Source organism: Eretmochelys imbricata, chromosome 7 (genome assembly GCF_965152235.1).
Source record: "Eretmochelys imbricata isolate rEreImb1 chromosome 7, rEreImb1.hap1, whole genome shotgun sequence".
Taxonomy (NCBI): Eukaryota; Metazoa; Chordata; order Testudines; family Cheloniidae; genus Eretmochelys; species Eretmochelys imbricata.
This window is the reverse complement of record NC_135578.1, coordinates 54013278-54032562: the sequence shown is the minus strand read 5'-3', so window position 1 is coordinate 54032562 and position 19285 is coordinate 54013278. Positions and strand designations below refer to the sequence as shown.

Genomic DNA, 19285 nt, shown 5'->3' with positions numbered 1-19285 from the left:
GGGTGGGGCTGGGGATGAGGGGTTTGGGTTACAGGAGGGGGCTCCAGGCTGTGAGGTGGGGCTGAGGGATTTGGAATGTGGGAGGGCGCTGTGGGTTGAGGCAGGGGATTGGGGCGTGGGAGGGGGTACGGGCAGTGATGAGCTGCCAGAAGCTGAAGATCCAGTTCCTTCAGTCGCTCCGGGTCTTCGGCAGCACTTCGGTGGCAGGTTCTTCACTTGCTCCGGGTCTTCGGCGGCACTGAAGGATCTGCACCCAGAACGAGTGAAGGGCCCGCCGCCGAAATGCCGCCAAAGGCGCACAGTGTCACCAGGTGAGTACAAATTCACAGCGGGAGCCGAGAGCTGGGGCGGGATGGGCAGGACAGGAGTTTGCCCACCCCTTTAACAACCGGTTCTCAACCGGCTGCAAAATTTAACAACCGGTTCGCGCAAATTGTTGCAGACCGGCTCCAGCTAACCCCTGGATATGGGCTCTGGGCTGCAGGTGCGGGCTCTGGGGTGGGGCCGGGAATGCGGGATTCGGAGTGCAGCAGGGAGCTGTGGGCTGAGGCAGCGGGTTGGGGTGCAGAGGGAGTGAGGGATCTGGCTGGGGGTACAGGCTCTGGGGTGGGGCCAGGGATGAGGCGTTTGGGGTGCAAGAGGGGGCTTCAGGTTTGGGGGGGCTCAGGGCTGGGGAGGAGGATAGGGCTCGGGGTTAGGGTGTGGGCTTACCTTGGGCGGCTCCTGGTCAGTGGGGCTAAGGCAGGCTCCCTGACTGTCCTGGCTCCGTGCTGCGCCCTGGAAATGGCCAGTAGGTCCGGCTCCTAGGCAGCGGGGCAGGAGGCTCCGCACGCTGCTCTCACCCGCAGGCACCGCCCTCCCAGGTCCCATTGGCTGTGGTTCCCAGCCAATGGGAATCTGGAGCCAGTGTTTGGGATGGTGTGTGGAGTGTGTGGAGCCCCATGGCCCCCTCACCTAGGAGCCGGACCTGCTGGCCACTTCAGGGGTGCAGCGCAGTGCCAGGACAGGTAGGGACTAGCGTGACTTAGACCCGCAGCACTGCTGACTGGACTTTTAATGGCCCGGTCGGCAGTGCTGACCAGAACCACCAGGATCCCTTTTCTCCTGGGTATTCCAGTCGAAAACCGGATGCCTGGCAACCCGAGCCGGGCAACACGGCTGCAGAGCCTCCAGCCTCGGAGCACAGAGCAGGTGGTGCCGCCCCAGCCCCAGCCAGCCTGGACCACGGAAGAGGGGGTCTGGGGGTAGGGTGTGGGTGAGGCCACACCAGAGTGGTTGGGGAAGTTCAGCCTCCCCAGCCTATAGTACCCACTGCCCATGGATTTCAGAGTTCTAGGGCTGCTTGTCCTAATGCAAGCTGAGGGGAGGAGTGGCTCAAACTGAGAGAGTAAAATGGCAACTCAGTGACAATGACTGAAAGTTCAGGCTTTGAAAATCCTTCACACCACAAGATCAACCGGGGAAAGTTTATCAATGCTCATTGTTAGGTGACAGCGAATATTTTGATCTGGGTCTCCCTTAAACGTGTTTATTGTTAGACAACCTTCAGACTAAGTCCTTCTCTCTGAGGAAAAGGCAGAGCAACAGCTGGAGACAGCCAGACAGCTCATCTGTTACAGCAGCTGAGGGCCTGGAAAGGACCAGCTCTATTCAATCCTGCCTTCCGATGGAAATTATTGTGGTTGATGATCTACAGCAAGAGCCCTTGTTTTGGGCCACTAGCACAATAGCTAGTGGCTGCTGCTTTCTCCCACTCAAGACAGTTTCTGAGGTATTTCAAAGTGCCTCACCCTCAAACAGGAACGCAGGGCATGCTAAAAGCAATCAGCAGTCCATCAACTTCCATACTCGGTCTCTGGAGAAATAACAGCTCACACTCACACAATGAGACACTTGAACTTGCAGCATGTGCCCCTCTGCAATGGGCTGTTATCCGGGCTATAATTTCACTCTTGTTGAGACCTGACACTATTTCAGTTTGGCAGCTGCATCAAGGAAACAAATGTGGTAGCAAATAAAACTGACTTGGGCAAAACCCAAAGGGTTCCAATGGCCAGTCTGCCCTTTCCCTCCCCACCAGCACACACCATTTTGTACTCTGCTGCTGTCTAAGTGAGATCAGGGCTTGTTCATACAGGAAAGTGTTACCAGTTATTCCATGTAATTACAATGGTATCATTAAACCACTACAGTATTTCAGGTTTCAGAGAAGCAGCCGTGTTAGTCTGTATTCGCCAAAAGAAAAGGAGTACTAGTGGCACCTTATAGACTAACAAATTTATTTGAGCATAAGCTTTCATGAGCTCCAACTCACTTCATCGGATGCATTCAGTGGAATATTCAGGAGTGCAGGAGGAGGCTGTGGGTTGAGGCAGTGGGTTGGGGTGCAGAGGGGGAATATTCAGCCCTCACCTTACTTTATAACTTTTCCCCTGAATGCATCCGATGAAGTGAGCTGTAGCTCACGATAGCTTATGCTCAAATAAATTTGTTAGTCTCTAAGGTGCCACAAGTACTCCTTTTCTTTTTATAGTATTTCAGTATTACTTCCCGTGTGGACACCTTTATTCCAGAATAAGAGTGGCTTTTTCAGCTTGGTTTAAACTGCTTCCAAAATGACAAACTAAACTGAAAAGGGCCCTTTTATACTAAAATAAGTGTCCACCTGGGGGGAGAGGGGGCTCTACCAGTTAAAGTCCTCACCTTACTTTATAACTTTCCTGTGTATACAAGACCTAACTAGCTGCAAATCACCTCAATCCAGTGTGTATCTGTAGAGAAATCCCCTCCCTCCCCTTTGATTAAAGCACATCCCTTGGTCCCTTTGTGGGACAAACCTCTTTCAGCCATAACCAGCAGATTAGAATCCCCCCGAAGCCAACCTACCCATGCTGCTCCTATGTAATCTGCACTGACCCCTCTAAGCAAGGGAAAGCTTTCCCTTCCCCTACTGTGCTATTGGCCTGAGGAGCTGATCCTGGTCTCCTCCATAGTAGTGGCAAGCTGTAACCATAGCATTTCTGAACTGCCCCCACACCGCACATGGCTCTGCCACCACAGAGACAGAGTTATCCTTCCCTTTGACCTATTTGTGGGCAATGAATGAGCACAGCTCAGGATTAAGGTCTTCCCCTTAAGAGGTGCAACATCCTTGTGATGGGTTTCCCCTGGGCTGCCACTTGGAATTGGGGTACCACTGAGCCCGCTTGTCCCACCAGCCTGGGCTCCCTTCATATTGTATTGCTGAGACAAATCAGACAAGCCCTCAGGCTTTACCAGCACACAAACAGGTAGGAACACACCCAGCTGCAGTTTCACACAGATGCAGAGATCAGCTCTGCATGAGAAAGCTCAGTGAAAGAATTGCCCAGCACTCAAGTGCACACCCCCTCTGGGGTGTAAACCCAAAATTGTATCATCTTCTGAGGCACAGAGAACTATGCAGCATAAGCTCATTGAAATCCGTCCCCTTCCTCAACGTGGAGGAAGATATGCACAGCTTTTTCCCCCCCTCCCCGTTATGAATTCCACAAACTGGTTTTAGAGAAAACAAAAACAAGTTTATTAACTACAAAAGATAAATTTTAAGTGATAGCAAACAGATCAAAGCAGATTATCTAGCAAATGAAACAAACACACAAGTTAAGCTTAATATACTAAAGAAATGGTTATAACTAGCAAATTCTCACCCTAAATGTTGTTTTAGGCAGATTGCAGAGATTCTTGAAGGCAAGCTGCTCTCGCTTGCAGCTTAAAACTCCAGGTATTTCTTTCACAGACAAAACACCCTCCAGCCTAGGTTCAATCCTTTCTTCCCCAGTTCAGTCTTAGATGTTTACAGCAGTCATCTTGGGCAGGCAGACGGTGAAGAAGGAACCACGATTATGTCACTCCCTGGCCTTAAATAGGTTTTACATATGGCAAAAGGAATCCTTTGTCTTCCAGTGTGATTCCCACCCCCACCCCCGGTCAGTGGAAAAGTACTAATTTTATCATGGAGTCCAATATCAGATGATATGATCACATGGCCCTGCAGCCATAACTCAAAGTCTATTTACAGCGTACACAGGAAGGCTTTCCAGGAAGGTGGGAGATCAGCATCTTCAAAGACCTATTGTTTTTCCTGATGGCCCTTTCCAGCCAGCAATCTAGACTGCTTGCATTCTGTCCAGTGGGCGTTCACCAGGTGTAAACACATTTGTAATAGGTGCATCAACAATATTCCTAACTTCAGATACCAAAATGATTCATGCATACAAATATGATAATCATAATCATAACCTTTCCAATGATATCTCACAAGACCCATCTTGCATAAAATACATCTTAGATATGCCATAATCATACTATAACAATATTTCTCTGAAGAACATGGGAATTAGTGTCACAATCCCAATCCCCCTTTGTCAAGAAGCAGGGAGGTGGAATTGCTTTCTGCTTCTGCTGTAGGCTCAAATCCTGCTCACATGGAAGTCAATGGCAAGCAAGACTCCTCCTGAATTCACTGCAGCAAGCCTTGGGCCTTTGGCTATGTCTACGCTGGCAATTGAACGACAAAACTTTTGCCTTTCAGAGGCGTCCTCCCACCCCCACCCTGAAAAGACAAAAGTTTTGCCACGACAAGTGCCAGTGTGAATAGTGCATTGTTGTCAGATGCACTCTCCTGCTGACAACGCAAACTCCACTCGTTGGGGGTGGAAGTTTTATGTCGGCAGGAGAACAGACAAACAGTGGCTACACTGCATGACTTTTAGCAGCACAGCTGTAGCAACAAAAGCTGGGTAGTGTAGACATAGTCTTAGTCCCTCATCCTTGTGGGCTCAGCACAGAGAACAGCATTTTTTTAAAGATCAGGAAGTGACACTGACTTCGTATCCTTCAGGAGAGGCAATCTTTTACTTCCTCAGTAATGTGGAGGTCACACACCCTAACACAGGAACAGTACACCCCCTGCCACCTCCTCATCTACGTGCTTGTAACTAATCGAGTCAGTTAATCCAGATCAGTTTTGCTGCCTGAACCGTAACTGTAGTGCAGTGGATTTCCCTGTGACTGTTGTTTGGGTGGGTGGACAGCAGGGAGAGAAGAGACTGTTTAGCAGCCAAAGAGTCAAGTTACTCTCTTCCTTCTAAGACTCTAGTGACATGAATGTGATGTGGGGATGTCAAAGGATACCCCTTCCCCCAAGAGAGAGGTTGGAGAGCGAAGGTATTAAAACAAATCTGAATAATCACACCCATTATTTAGCAAATCCACACTAGATCAATCCAGACCATGTTGGTACTGTGCCCAGAAGTCAGTGAGCCTACAAAGACACAGGCATTACCATAGGCCATTTGTTTTTCTCCTTTTTTGATATTACTCACACCAATCAAAGGTAGAATGGGTGCAAGAAGAAAGTTATTCCATGCCTTCACATCTGTGTATGCCTCAGGAATTCTGACTGATTTCCTGCCTCCTAGGAGAGCACCGTTTGTGTTCAGGGAAGTAAAGAGAGAATATTGTCTCCTCCATACGCCTTATATGATAAAATGATAAGAGAGGGATTTAAGAGTGCAATCATGCCCAGAGCTGGTGATAGCCAGGCTGTGAGTGGAAGAAACAGGGAGAATAAGATCAAGGAATTCTAACAGGTTTGCTTAAATCCTACTTAGAGAAGGAAAAACAGCTAGGTAAACTTTCATTTAATTAACACTTTCCCCACTTCGCTATTATGAAGGTACAGCACTCTTGAGAAAGATTCTGCTGCTCCATTTAGCACCACAGCCTAACAGGTACCTCCAGCTTCCAAGATCCAGCAATATCACCATGTACATCATCCAGCAGTGCTCCCACAGAACTCATTAAGAGGAGATAATTATCCTCTGCACAGCTGCACACAGTAAGCATCCCAGGGACTGTTTCTGTTAGTGAGCGAGTAAATGTCAACACCCCAGACTCTCTGCTTAATTACAAGTGTAATAGTCAGACAGAGAGTGATCATAGCAGCTATAACTGCCCAGGACACAGTCAGCATCCACACTTAATGACCACAGCATGAAATCCAGAGTCAAGTGAACTGTCAAAGTAGTTTTTAAACAAACAAGTATTGTAATGCCTAAGTGCATTAATGGAAAAGAAAAAAAACAACAGAGCACATTCAGTGCTTTAGCAACTGTAAGACCCAAGTATGGCATACTATGGCTATGGTAAAGATATAGCAGAGATTTAAATGATCAGAGAAGGCAACTAAATCAGTGAGAAGCACTGCATAATTTACTAATGCGACTGTAAAAACGGGGATTAGTTAGCATGGAAATTACAGTTAAAGGGACTCCAATGAATTATTTGAGATGAAGGTTGAAGAAAAAAAAATGGATAGTTCCCTCTTTTTCTCCCTATCCTATAATAAGAGACTATTTGTTGATGTTCATATCAGATACATATAGAACAAGATACTTGTCTCTCCACCAGAGTAAGGGGCATGAGGCTATGCTCAATGCTAAAGGTTTTAGAGTACAGAATAGACAGAGCAGTCAGTGGGAGAGGTGATCTTAGAATTCACGGCCTCCTTGCTCCCAGCTTAGTGCATATTCTATTTAACCAAAGGGTATTTGGCAAGTCTCTCATCCACATCATCCGGCTTGGCAGTACTGTGGGCCAAGGAGACCAACCCTGAAATGCAGAATGCACCACAAAATCCAGGCCCTTACATGCAGAACTTCCTCCCTGGACCAACAGGTAGGGACATCATCCTCTTTCAGGTTCCTCTTCAAGACCCATGATGCCACCAAGAAATGTCTGCCATCTTATATTGGCTAGGTTGTGGGACAATCCACTGCAACCAATGCTCATGAACTTATAGTTAAAGAAAACCACAGATAATTTGGAACTATCAAATTGAACAGACTGGGAACTGGGGACCTTTTTCAATTCCTCACTTTCCCATGTTGTGTCATCTTTGATAAGTCACTTTGTCATTCTGTTCTTGCTTCCTCTCCCACCACTTGTTTTGTCCTGTCCACGTAGAGCATAAGCTGATTGGGGCAGGAACTGTCTGTAAGTAAACTGTCTAGCACAACAGGGATCCGATCTTGATTGGGGCCTCTAGGCACTACTGTAATACAAGTAACAGAAACGAATCCAGGTAACATTATCTTATTACTGTTACACCCATGCCATGCCATGCGCCCCTCCCTCTTTCTATTGTCCACTAAGGCCATGTCTATACATACAGCGCTGCAGCGACCCAGTTGTACTGACACAACTGCGTGACTGCAGCGCGTCTGGTGAAGACGCTCTATGTTGATGGGAGAGCACTCTCTCATCGGCATAAAAAAAACCCACCTCTGTGAGCGGCAGAAGCTATGTCTGTGGGAGAAGCTCTCCTGCCACCACAGCACTGTGCATATGAGCACTTATGTTGGTGTAACTTATGTTGCTCAGGGGGGTGGTTTACTCACACCCCTGAGTGACATAAGTTATGTCAACTATAATAAGCTATCCAAGCCAGGTAGTGGGTCTTCTTGTGTGATGTTACCGTAGTACAGCTAAGGAGAACAGAGCATGGCAAACTCTTTGTCCGTCCCCCCCGCCCCGAAAAGCGGGTGGTCTAAACTAGAAGTGCTTCGGAGGAAGTCACATTTGATATCTCCCCCACCAATGTATTCTGTGGTAAAAAGGATGCTACTCTGGGAGTTGGTCCTGAATTTCTACCTTTCTTGGTCATTCTTCATAGATTAATGGAAGGTCCAAAAATGTCAAGGACTAAGAGAAGAAAGATTAATACACATCTGGTGAAGCACACCTTTACCATTACAATCAACTGTAAGTTAAACTCAATTTTGGGTCAGGAACCAGCAACTCAAGTCAGGCAGGAGGCTTGCTGTAGAGGCTGCATGTGCTAACACACACAAGCACTGTTCACATCCTAGTTGTGAAAACAATTTATTTTATTCCTTATAAGGCTTTATTTCACAATGAAGCAAAACTCAAGACCACATTATGGCTGACTGAGTAACACTTAGCAAACATCCATCCCGTTATCACAAGACCCTGTGACCCCATAGAACAATCTCAGCTAATGGAGAAAGTGACCCCACCCCAAAGAAATGTTCAAGTCAAGAACCCCTGAGGAATGCTGACAGCCACCATCAGCCCCAAATGCTCACTGATCACTACTTTTAACTTCTTCTCCAAAGATGACACCAGCTTCAGCTACTGGTCTCCAGTTACTTGGGAAAAGCAAGTCTTCCTTTAAAAATCATCTGTGATATTAGGGAACCTTCTCAGTAATTTGTTCACTGTCTTTGGAGATAAGTTTCCCATCTGGCCCAGGGCCTCCTGTTTAAGTCTTTTCTTGTGCTCCACCTGAAACACAAAGAATTAACCTCTTTTATTTGCTGAAGTGATTCGTGCACATACCCCAGCAATACTTCTAATGATACAGTCATTTCAAAAGCATACCATCCGCCCACTGAGTGAGAGTTATGGTAGCAATTGCCTGTATACTCCTAAGGATTGCTTTCAGAAGCCAGTGACTGCTGCCTATTTGAAATGCAGCATAGCTGAAGTTGTGTTGGTCCCAGGATATTAGAGAGACAAGGTGGGTGAGGTAATAGCTTTTATTGGACCAAAACTGCCACAGAACTGTTTTTCAGGTGTGGGGAAAAGTACTCTGAGCATCACAGCTAAATGCAAGATGGAACAGTCTGTTTAGTGTAAATAGTTAGCATATAATCTAAGGGACCATTCAAGGTTGATTCAATGATCAACACCCCCCACATGCACCTTTCAAGATCCATGGATCTTACACATGCCAAACACAACATATGGTGTACCTCATCCAGTGCACTAAATGCCCCAAATAAGACCTATGTGGGTGAAACCAGACAATCACTACACTCTCGAATGAAGTCACATAGGAAAATGATAAAAGACAAAAGCACCCCATCACCTGTGAGTGAACACCTTCCATAAAGCAATCACTCTATATCTGACCAGCGAGTCCTCACCCTCAAAGGAAACCTGCACAAACACTTTCAAAAGACGAGCCTGGGAGCTTAAATTCATAATTGCTAGACACTAAAAGTCATAGATTGAAAAGACACACTGGATTTGTGGTTTACAACAGCAGTTCTCAAACTTTAGTAACCCGAGGATGCCTATTTTGATCAAAAAATTTTCAGGGACCCCCAAAGCCCCAGCTCAGCCCCAGACCCTGCCCCCACTCCACCCCTTCCCCCAAGGCCCTACCCCACCTCTTTCTGCTCCCTCCCCACTCCTTTTCAGCACCTCCTGCACACCAGGGAACAGTGTGCAGGAGGCAGTGGGAGGGAGGGGGAGAAGTTGGGGGGGGGCAGGGGAACAGTTAAACAGTGGGGGCCTGAGGACCCCCTGGAGTACCCTCGTGGACCCCAGTTTGAGAAATGCTGGTTTACAACAATCTGTAACCCACTAACCCCCCTTTTAATCCTATGACTGCAGACGTGTTAATGGGCCACTCTACCTTGAATGCAAAAAAGGATGAGAAGTACTTGTGGCACTTTACAGACTAACCAATTTATTTGAGCATAAGCTTTCATGGGCTAAAGCCCACTTCATCGGATGCATGCAGTGGAAAATACAGTAGGAAGATATATACGCACACAGAGAACATGAAAAAATGGGGGTTGCCATACCAACTCTAACGAGAGTAATCGATTAAGGTGGGCTATTATCAGCAGGAGAGAAAAAAACCCAAAACTTTTGTAGTGATAATCAGGATGGCCCATTTTTCACTACAAAAGTTTTGGGTTTTTTTCTCTCCTGCTGATAATAGCTCACCTTAATCGATTACTCTCGTTAGAGTTGGTATGGCAACCCCCATTTTTTCATGTTCTCTGTGTGCGTATATATCTTCCTACTGTATTTTCCACTGCATGCATCCGATGAAGTGGGCTTTAGTCCACGAAAGCTTATGCTCAAATAAATTGGTTAGTCTCTGAAGTGCCACAAGTACTCCTTTTCTTTTTGCTGATACAGACTAACACGGCTACCACTCTGAAACCTGTCTACCTTGAATGGTTCCTCAGAATATGTGCTAATTACTTATGTTAAACAATCTTCTCCATCTTGCATTTAGCTGTGACACAGAGTACTTTTTCCACACCTGAAGAAGAGCTCTGTGTGGCTTGAAAGCGTCTCTCCCCCGAATAGAAGTTGGTCAAATAAAAGATTACCTCAGCCACCTCCTCTCTCATTTGAGATTATGAAGTTAAAGGGCACGGTCAACTTAAAAAAACCCCAAACATCTTTCAGTTTTTTAGTTTACTGCTGTTACAAGTAACTTCTAGGTTTACTGAAACAGTACTAGTGTGGAGTTAAAAATACTGTTCTTTATTTTTGCAATTTGTTTACTTTGTAATTTGACAATGCTTCATATCTAGTCAGTTTCCTGTTTATGCAAGTCTTTCACACAGTAGAGTAGAATGACAAAGGCAAATGTAGTACATGAAACTATTTTTAGGAGGGTTTTTTAAATTTGAAATCTAGTCAGTATTAATGTGTTCCTTTAAGTAGGAACACAGTCTGTCTGTGTCTATGCTTTGCTTTACTACTTTTGGATCCTCCTCTTTCTCCAAATGTCTCTGTTTTCACCTCCATGGGGTCTTCATCCTGCGAAGTACTTTTTGGCTTGTTCCCCATGATCACAAGGATGGCTCTATAAGACTTCTGAATTTTCATTACCATTTTCAATACCAGAAGGTTTGGATTTCCATTGCTCTCCAGTGACAGATTAAGACCACCTATCCCACCACTAAACATGTAAGTGAATGTTTCTGAAGCCCAGGGTCAGATTGAGCAGGTACTGTCTGGTACACTGTACGAACACCAGTTGTCTATCAGCTCTGGTATTTCTGAAGTATCAGAGGGGAAGCCGTATTAGTCTGTATCCACAAAAACAACGAGGAGTCCGGTGGCACCTTAAAGACTAACAGATTTATTTGGGCATAAGCCTGAATCTGAAGAAGTGGGGATTTTTTACCCACAAAATCTTATGCCCAAATAAATCTGTTAATCTTTAAGGTGCCACCGGACTCCTCGGTATTTCTGAAGTATCTGACCTTTTTTTAAAATAAAATTTCTAAACATAACAAACCTTCCACCATAGGTTATCTGAATCTAAAGACAATTTGGGCATAATGGTTTTAATAGACATAACTGCCTTATGCATCCCAGTGGGTTGTTTACTATGAAGACAGTCAAGCAGAAAAATCCAGCTATTCTGGGATTCATGAGATGAGCTTAGAGTCCAGTCCCACTGCCTTCTCAATCTGGCCCCTGCCTTGCACAGACATGCACCCAACTTTAGGAACCAACATTAACTCACAAGTTTAAAAAGCAGATTAATCAGTCTGCAGCTCACTTTATTAGGGCTAATGGCAAGCCCAGAACTAATAGCACAGAATACTGTACATCACTTGATCTTCTTGCACCAAGAGGTTTACACCCCTCATTCAAAACTCTCTCTTGGTGTAGAGGGGAACAATGTTTTCTGCATCTCCACCACAGCAGAGTCCATAGTTATCAGACTATAACTGACATTAACCCCCCCTTTTATATTTTACTCAACTTCTGTTTAGTTTGAAAGTGCACCTGCTGTACTGATCAGAGGTTGGTAAACACGTAACTATTCACATCCAAATGCTCTCCGACACACAAGAAGCAATGTGTGTCTGATCTAATGTGGATCATCTCCCTCCCCCAGATCAGTGCAATACAAATTAAATTGCATACTGAGTGTCCTTGGCACTACTAAAAGAATAATTGAGGGCTTCCTCCCTCCCTGCCACTAATTTAAGATGACCAAAGAGGCTTTAATTACATCTGTCTTTGCCACACAGTCATAGAATGTCTGGATCTCCTTGGCACAAGCTGCATCGCTGAACTCATTCTGCTTCCAGCAAGCCATCAGTAATGACATCTCTGTAGTACACGTTGCCTCTGGAAGGAAGAGATACTGCAGTAAAAAATCTCAGTTACTCAGGAATATTTCATATTAACAGCCTAGGTGTTGCATAACTCTCAGGAGAGAGGGATAAAACAAGTAGGTGGAGAGAGGAGAAGAGCAAAAAGAAAAAAAACACAGGAAAGAAGAAATCTCAGCATCACTTTGATGTTATGCACCCTTTCAGTCCAAAGATCTGAGCCATTGCAGTTATCGGATATCCAATCAGTCTTAATGATGTCTAGCATTTACATAGTGTTTTGTGCATAACATACTTTACAAACACACATCACATTTCAGGATACCCCAGAAGCTGCCTGAAAATAGGGCCATAATTTGAGGAAATAACAGTTTGGCCTTTTGCTATCTATCCAAAAGGGGGTTCTTACCAAGTTTCAAAGACACTTTTCTTATGCATATTTTATAAACACTGAGTGAGCACCTTAGGGTATTTAATGATCCAAGTGAAGAATTTGCTCCCTCTGAGGCAAACTGCTGCTCTGGTGCTTCCCCTGCGACCTGCCATTTCTACAAAGAGCTGAACGCAATACTTGGGGGGCGGGGGTGTGCGGGGGTGACCCCACCTCCACTCCAAAGACCACAATGGACACTTCAGAGCCCAGTTCAACAAGGCAGGAGGAGGAAAGCGGGAGCGAGGGTGCTGAGCAGGAGGGGGACAGCCCGTCATTCCTAGATGCATGCAGCCAGGAGCAGTTTTCAAGCCAGGAGGAAGGTAGCCAGTCGCAGCGGACGATGCTTGGGGAAGAACACACACACCAGAGGAGGTGCTGGGTAAGCAGCTTTTATTTTGGGCAGGAAGTTGTTTGGTGCAGGCTCTTGGGCCGAGGAGGGTTAGGGCTGCATGTAGGATTAGATGTGGAATAGAGCATTGATGTGCTCTCACATCGCGGTAATCGGTCTCAGTGATCTCTTCAAAGGTCTCATGCAGAAGCTGGACAATCCATTTGAGCAGGTTCCTTGGCAGAGCTACTGTGCTCCTTGTCCCAGTAAGGCTAACATGTCTGCGCCACTGTGCCATGAGGGGCGGGGGAACCATTGCTGCACACAGGCAAGGTGCATATGGGCCACGGCGGAAGCCGCATTGTAGTAGAAGACCCTCCCTTGCTTCCCAGGTCACCCTCAGCAGCGAGATATCTTCCAGGACGAACTCATTCTGTGGAAAATACGGGGACAGTGTTCAGTATAGGGGCCACCTGCAGCTGTTGGCTCTCCCAAAGGCACAGAACCGCAGAGGACAGTACGGCCGTGAAACCATCAGTCTCCCTTGCCCCTGTGCTTACTCACCATTTTACGGCTCCTGTGGGTTATGTACGCTTGCCTTGGTATGGGCAACTTCTACTATTGTGTACACTGTACTTGTCTTTAAGTACGGCCGAATCATTGCTCTGTCTGGTGTGAACAATGCTGCCTCTGTTAAATGTTGCATTTTGGCTTTACAGATGCAACCTTGAGATCCCAGCCGTCCTTATCAATGGCCGAAAAACTCCAAAGAATCAGGAAGCGTCCACGAAGAAGCAAAGAGGACATGCTGCATGAAGTAAATGCAGCAGTCCCTTAATGAAAATCAAAAAGTGCAGGAGTGGCGGGAGAGTGAAATGAGAGTCTGCCAGCAGAATGCGGATCGCCAGCACCAAAGCACGGAGCGGCTGCTAAGCACCATGGAGTGCCAAGTGGACTCGATATCGGTGCTTGTAGCAATGCAGGCGGAGCACTTCCGCGCCCGCCTCCCATTGCAGCCCTGGTCCCAAAACTCTTTCCCTTGTGCCCCCATGTCACCGCCAACCCACTTTCCCCAATGTCCAGGTTCTTATCACCGCCAGGTGCCTCCAATACCTGTAGTTTCACCATCCAGCCCTGCAAACTACGACCCTTACCCACTGCACTCAACCCCCATCACCATGCATTTTATCCAGCCTGAAGTGCAGCACGCATTGCACGGCACTCCAGACAGGAAGACTGAGTATGATAACAGCACATACGCAAATCTGTGACTGTCCCGTTCCTCACCCCATCCCCTTCTCTCATCCCACACAGCACAGATGTGTCATGCCCTTTCTGTTTCCCAAGCAGTTGTGTTTCTTTTCAAAGAATGAATTTGCTTTTCAAAGGCAAAAATTTCATCTATTGAAAACATTTTTTATTATTGCATTAAGTAAAAGATACCATAGCCCAGGAAAGCAATAGGCACTACAAGTCAGTGCATCATATGTAGCAAATACAGATTCCTACTAACATTGGAACCACTGCACTTCACTCCCGTGCTAGGCACCAAACATTAGTGAAAAGAACAGGAGTACTTGTGGCACCTTAGAGACTAACCAATTTATTTGAGCATGAGCTTTCGTGAGCTACAGCTCACTTCATCGGATGCATACCGTGGAAACTGCAGAAGACATTATATACACACAGACCATGAAACAATACCTCCTCCTACCCCACTGTCCTGCTGGTAATAGCTTATCTAAAGTGATCATCAAGTTGGGCCATTTCCAGCACAAATCCAGGTTTCCTCACCCTCCGCCCCTCCACACACAAACTCACTCTCCTGCTGGTAATAGCCCATCCAAAGTGACCACTCTCTTCACAATGTGTATGATAATCAAGGTGGGCCATTTCCTGCACAAATCCAGGTTCTCTCACTCCCTCACCCCCCTCCAAAAACCTGGATTTGTGCTGGAAATGGCCCAACTTGATGATCACTTTAGATAAGCTATTATCAGCAGGAGAGTGAGTTTGTGTGTATGGTTTTTGGAGGGGGGTGAGGGAGTGAGAGAACCTGGATTTGTGCAGGAAATGGCCCACCTTGATTATCATACACATTGTGAAGAGAGTGGTCACTTTGGATGGGCTATTACCAGCAGGAGAATGAGTTTGTGTGGGGGGGGCGGAGGGTGAGAAAACCTGGATTTGTGCTGGAAATGGCCAAACTTGATGATCACTTTAGATAAGCTATTACCAGCAGGACAGTGGGGTGGGAGGAGGTATTGTTTCATGGTCTCTGTGTGTATATAATGTCTTCTGCAGCTTCCACGGTATGCATCCGATGAAGTGAGCTGTAGCTCACGAAAGCTCATGCTCAGATAAATTGGTTAGTCTCTAAGGTGCCACAAGTACTCCTTTTCTTTTTGCGAATACAGACTAACATGGCTGTAACTCTGAAACCAAACATGAGTGGTGGCTTTCAGCCTCAAATTGCTCCCTCAAGGCATCCCTAATCCTTGCAGCCCCTGCCCTGGGCCCCTCTAATAGCCCTGCTCTCTGGCTGTTCAAATTCAGCCTCCAGGTGTTGAGCCTCCAAGGTCCATGCCTGAGTGAATCTTTCACCCTTCCCAAGTGTTATAGATGGTACAACACGCAGATATAACCGTGGGAATGTTGTCATTGGCCAGGTCCAGCTTCCCACACAGACAACGCCAGTGGCCCTTTAAATGGCCAAACGCACACTCCACAGTCATTCTGCACCAACTCAGTCTGTTGTTGAACTGCTCCTTGCTGCTGTCAACGCTCCCTGTGTAGGGTTTTCATGAGCTACGGCATTAAAGGGTAAGCGGGGTCTCCAAGGACCACAATGGGCATTTTGACTTCCCCTACGGCGATCTTCTAGTCTGGAAAGAAAGTCTTGGCTTGCAGCTTCCTGAACACGCCTGTGTTCTGAAAGATGTGTACGTCATGCACCTTTCCAGACCAGCTTGCGTTAATGTCAATGAAACGCCCATGGTGATCCACAAACGCCTGGAGAACCATAGAGAAATAGCCCTTCCGATTTAGGTACTCGGAGACTAGGTGGGCTGTTGCCAGAATTGGAATATGCATCCCATCTGTTGCCCCTCCAGAGTCAGGGAAACCCATTTGTGCAAAGCCAGCCACAATATCAAGCACATTACCCAGAGTCATGGTTCTTCTGAGCAGGGTGTGATTAATGGCCCTGCAAACTTGCATCAACACGATTCCAATGGTCAACTTTCCCACTCCAAACTGGTTAGTGACCGATCGGTAGCAATCTGGAAGCTGGGAACTCCAGACAGCAATAGCCACCTGCTTCTCCACCAGCAGGGCAGCTCTCAATCTCATGTCCTTGCGCTACAGGGTGGGGGCAAGCTCAGCACATAGTCCCATGAAGGTGGCTTTTCTCATGCAAAAGTTCTGCAGCCACTGCTCATCATCCCAGACTTGCAGGACAACGTGATCCCACCACTCAGTGCTTGTTTCCCAAGCCCAAAAGTGGCATTCCACTGTGGTGACATTGCTTGTGGCATTCACAGACCTCTCATGTAGAATGCGTTACGCGAGTCGACATCATCGTTGGACTCCTCACTGTCAGTTTGCAGCTTAAGGAGTAACTTGACTGCAATTCGTGACGTGCTGGCGAGACCCATCAGCATACTCCTCAGCAGTTCGGGTTTCATTCCCGCAGACCGAAAGGGAAGACAGAGCATGCAGCACAAAAAACGTTGAAAGATGGCACCAAACGTGGACGGAAGCACAGGGATTGCTGGGATGTGAACCGATGCATCACATGGCGTTGGGACAGGACCCAGAATGCCCCGCACCCACCCACCCCCTTCCCACAAGCCACAGCACCAGAATGGGAAGAGGTGCTCTGTGGGATAGCTGCCCACAATGAACTGCTCTCCGTGCCACTGCAAGTGCCACAGATGTGGCCATGCCAGTGCGCTTGCAGCTGAAAGTGTGAACACACTGCAGCACTTTCCCTGCTGCGGTCTCCAAGGGCTGGTTTAACTCACAGGGCTCCACATCTGCAAGTGTAGCCATGTCTTTATATTATGCTTCTCTTTACATGACAGCATTTAAGAACATAAGATACCAGATCATTCTTATGGAGCCCCAGCATAGATCATGCCCTACATAAGTTCTTCACATAAAAGTACCCCCTATTCTCTACCCAGAGACAACTACACTGCACCAGCAGCAACCTCTTCCGTCCAAAGGGGGTTTCAGAAAGATTAAAAGCGAACAGCCTCTGGAAGAGGGAGCATCACCACCCAAACCGGTGTTTCTCCACATTTTCATGCTAGCCACGCCTTCAGAGCCAAACATTTTCAGACACCGTACATTAAAAACTTATGTTATAGTAAATGGATCAACAAGCAGCCTCTCTCCCGTGTGTGTGTTGTGCGCGCGCGCGCGGGCTTGCAGCAGCTCACAGACAACACTCCGCGCCCCTTGCCCGCCCCGCATCCCCTGATTCCAGGCCAAAGACGAGCCCCGTGAGCGCCGCATCGAGCCCGCCCCCGGGGCTGCGTGACACCGGCCAGAGAAACGCCCCGCAGGAAGCCCTGGGGCAGACACCCGCTCTCCAGGGAAAGGCCGCCCGTGACGCCGCCGCCCCGGGGCCCGTCCCCGGAGGAGCGAGGTTTACGTCGCGTTGGACTGTGACCCACTTTTCAGCGCCTTGCGGCCCGGCCCGGCCCGGCCCGCGGTCCCCGGCCCCGCACTCACCCCCCAGGCGCAGGCGGCGGTTCGCCACCTGGTTGGCCAGCACCAGGGGGCGGGTGGGGCGCACGGCGGGGGCCCGCCTCTGCCGCCCGGCGGCCAAACGCCTGAACCAGGCCGGGTACACGGGCGCCGCCATGGCCCTTGCGACGGGCCGTAGAGTGACAGAGGCCCGGTCCCACGTGACCCCCGTTCCGCCTCGCGAGAAGTGACAGAGCCAGCCCCGCGCCCATCCCCCCACCGGGCAGCCGGGCCTCGCTCCGGCCGCAAAGCCCCGCCCTCGCCTCGGCGCGCCGCAGCGCCCCCTGCCTGGCCTCGCCGGGTGCCCCCACGAGCTCCCCTCCTCCCTGCCCCCCGCAGCCCTGCCGTGCCCCCCACGTGCACCCCTCCTCCCTGCCTCCCGCCTGCACCCCCCGCAGCCCTGCCACGTGCATTCTGCCTCTGTGCCCCCCACCTGCACCCCCCGTAGCCCTGCCGTGCCCCCCACGTGTCCCCCGCCTCCCTGCCATGTCCCACCACGTGCATCCTGCCTCTATGCCCCCCCGCCTGCATCCTCATGGAGCACCCCCCCATCCCATTTCCATGCCCTTCACCTGTATCCCTCATCTCCCACAGCCCTGCCACTCCATAGCCCCCTTCATTTCCCTTACCTGCACACCCACCCGCTGCAGCCCTGCTGTGGCCTGCCACCCTCCTCTTCTGCCCTCCTCACCTGCTTCCCCCTCTCTTGCTGCCCTGTTGTGATCCCACCCCTCTCCACTCCCATGTCAGACGGTAACACAAAGCCCACTATGTGCAAAGATTGCCACAGAGCAAGGTCACAGAAAACCTCACCCCACACCTGAGCTGTTTCATGGAAACAGTGCGTCAACCAGCATCATGCCTCAGTGCTGCAACAATGCCACACTAAGTCTTCCTGCAATGCAAAACCCCATCATGTTCTATTGCTAATCCTGTTGCACAGCCACATCCCTTCAGACCCCACCAGGTAGCAGAACAGCTATAGTAATGTCATGTCAAACCCACCATGTGTCCAGACTGTGGCAATGCTGGGCTACAGAGCCACATTAACATCTCACCAAATAAATGCTGCTTCCATGAGGGCTATGGGAACTTGTAGTGCATGTATAGAGGAGGTTGGAGTGTGTGAGCCAGCCCTTGAGACTAGGATATTACATGTGCAGTTGTGAAGAACATGGCTGCAACTGTCAGTAAACTGAATTGATCCTCTAGCTAACCGCTGAAGTTACACCAAAAATTGATTCATTCCAGGGCATGTCTGTCTTTCTGTCTCTCTCCCATCCCTCCTCCCAAACCGTAAGTACATACAAGATAAATAACTGTGTGGCATGTTAGCAGCTTTAGAAATTCACATCCAATCTCATCTCCTACAGCAGACCCAAAGTCTGGCTAAATGGAAGCATTTGTGGTTCAACTGGTGCAAAACAGTGCTCTTTCAAATGATTCAGTTGTCCAGTGCAAACAAGGCCTTAAAGATGCATTCCCATGATTCAGCCTAGAGCGCTGTGAACACGTTTCATGCTGCTGCTGGAGGTCAGTGCTCACTCCCCCTCCTATTCTACCTGATTCCCTCTGCTACTCAGTCCTTTCCAATAAAATCCATTCCTGCAGCTTGCTGCTCACAATTAGCACAGCAGCTGGTGTCCTTCTCACACTCAGGTCAGTACACCCCATATGCTCAGCAGAGAATTAATCCATCTATTCTGAGTAACTCGGGCTCCTGGTGGGTAGTTTAGATCACTGGAACCCCTGACCCATTTGCCTGGTTTTGGAGCACCTGCAGTGGGTCAGCAGGTTCTCTCCAAAAAAGTGCAGTTCATG

General features: G+C 48.3%; 1 protein-coding gene across 1 annotated transcript; it reads right to left on the bottom strand.

Annotated features, from left to right (window-relative positions):
• Nucleotides 1–7907: 7907 nt before the first annotated feature.
• On the bottom strand, nt 7908–17631 carry CHCHD1 (coiled-coil-helix-coiled-coil-helix domain containing 1). The gene is made up of 3 exons (XM_077821227.1): nt 17450–17631; nt 11846–11964; nt 7908–8349 (listed from the first exon to the last, which is right to left on the bottom strand). The coding sequence occupies exons 1-3, from the start codon at nt 17580–17582 to the stop codon at nt 8236–8238; spliced, it is 366 nt and encodes a 121-aa protein (XP_077677353.1). The 5' UTR covers nt 17583–17631; the 3' UTR covers nt 7908–8235.
• Between the last annotated feature and the right edge of the window lie 1654 nt (nt 17632–19285).

Bases quoted from the DNA above. Each gene is read 5' to 3' on its own strand.
- CHCHD1 (XM_077821227.1), bottom strand. From the start codon at position 17,582: ATGGCGGCGCCCGTGTACCCGGCCTGGTTCAGGCGTTTGGCCGCCGGG. The intron at 11,965-17,449 runs GTGAGTGCGGGG...TCTTCCTTCCAG, and splicing joins CCGCCGCCTGCGCCTGGGGG to AGGCAACGTGTACTACAGAG. The intron at 8,350-11,845 runs GTAATTAAAGCC...TTTGTGTTTCAG, and splicing joins ACTGTGTGGCAAAGACAGAT to GTGGAGCACAAGAAAAGACT.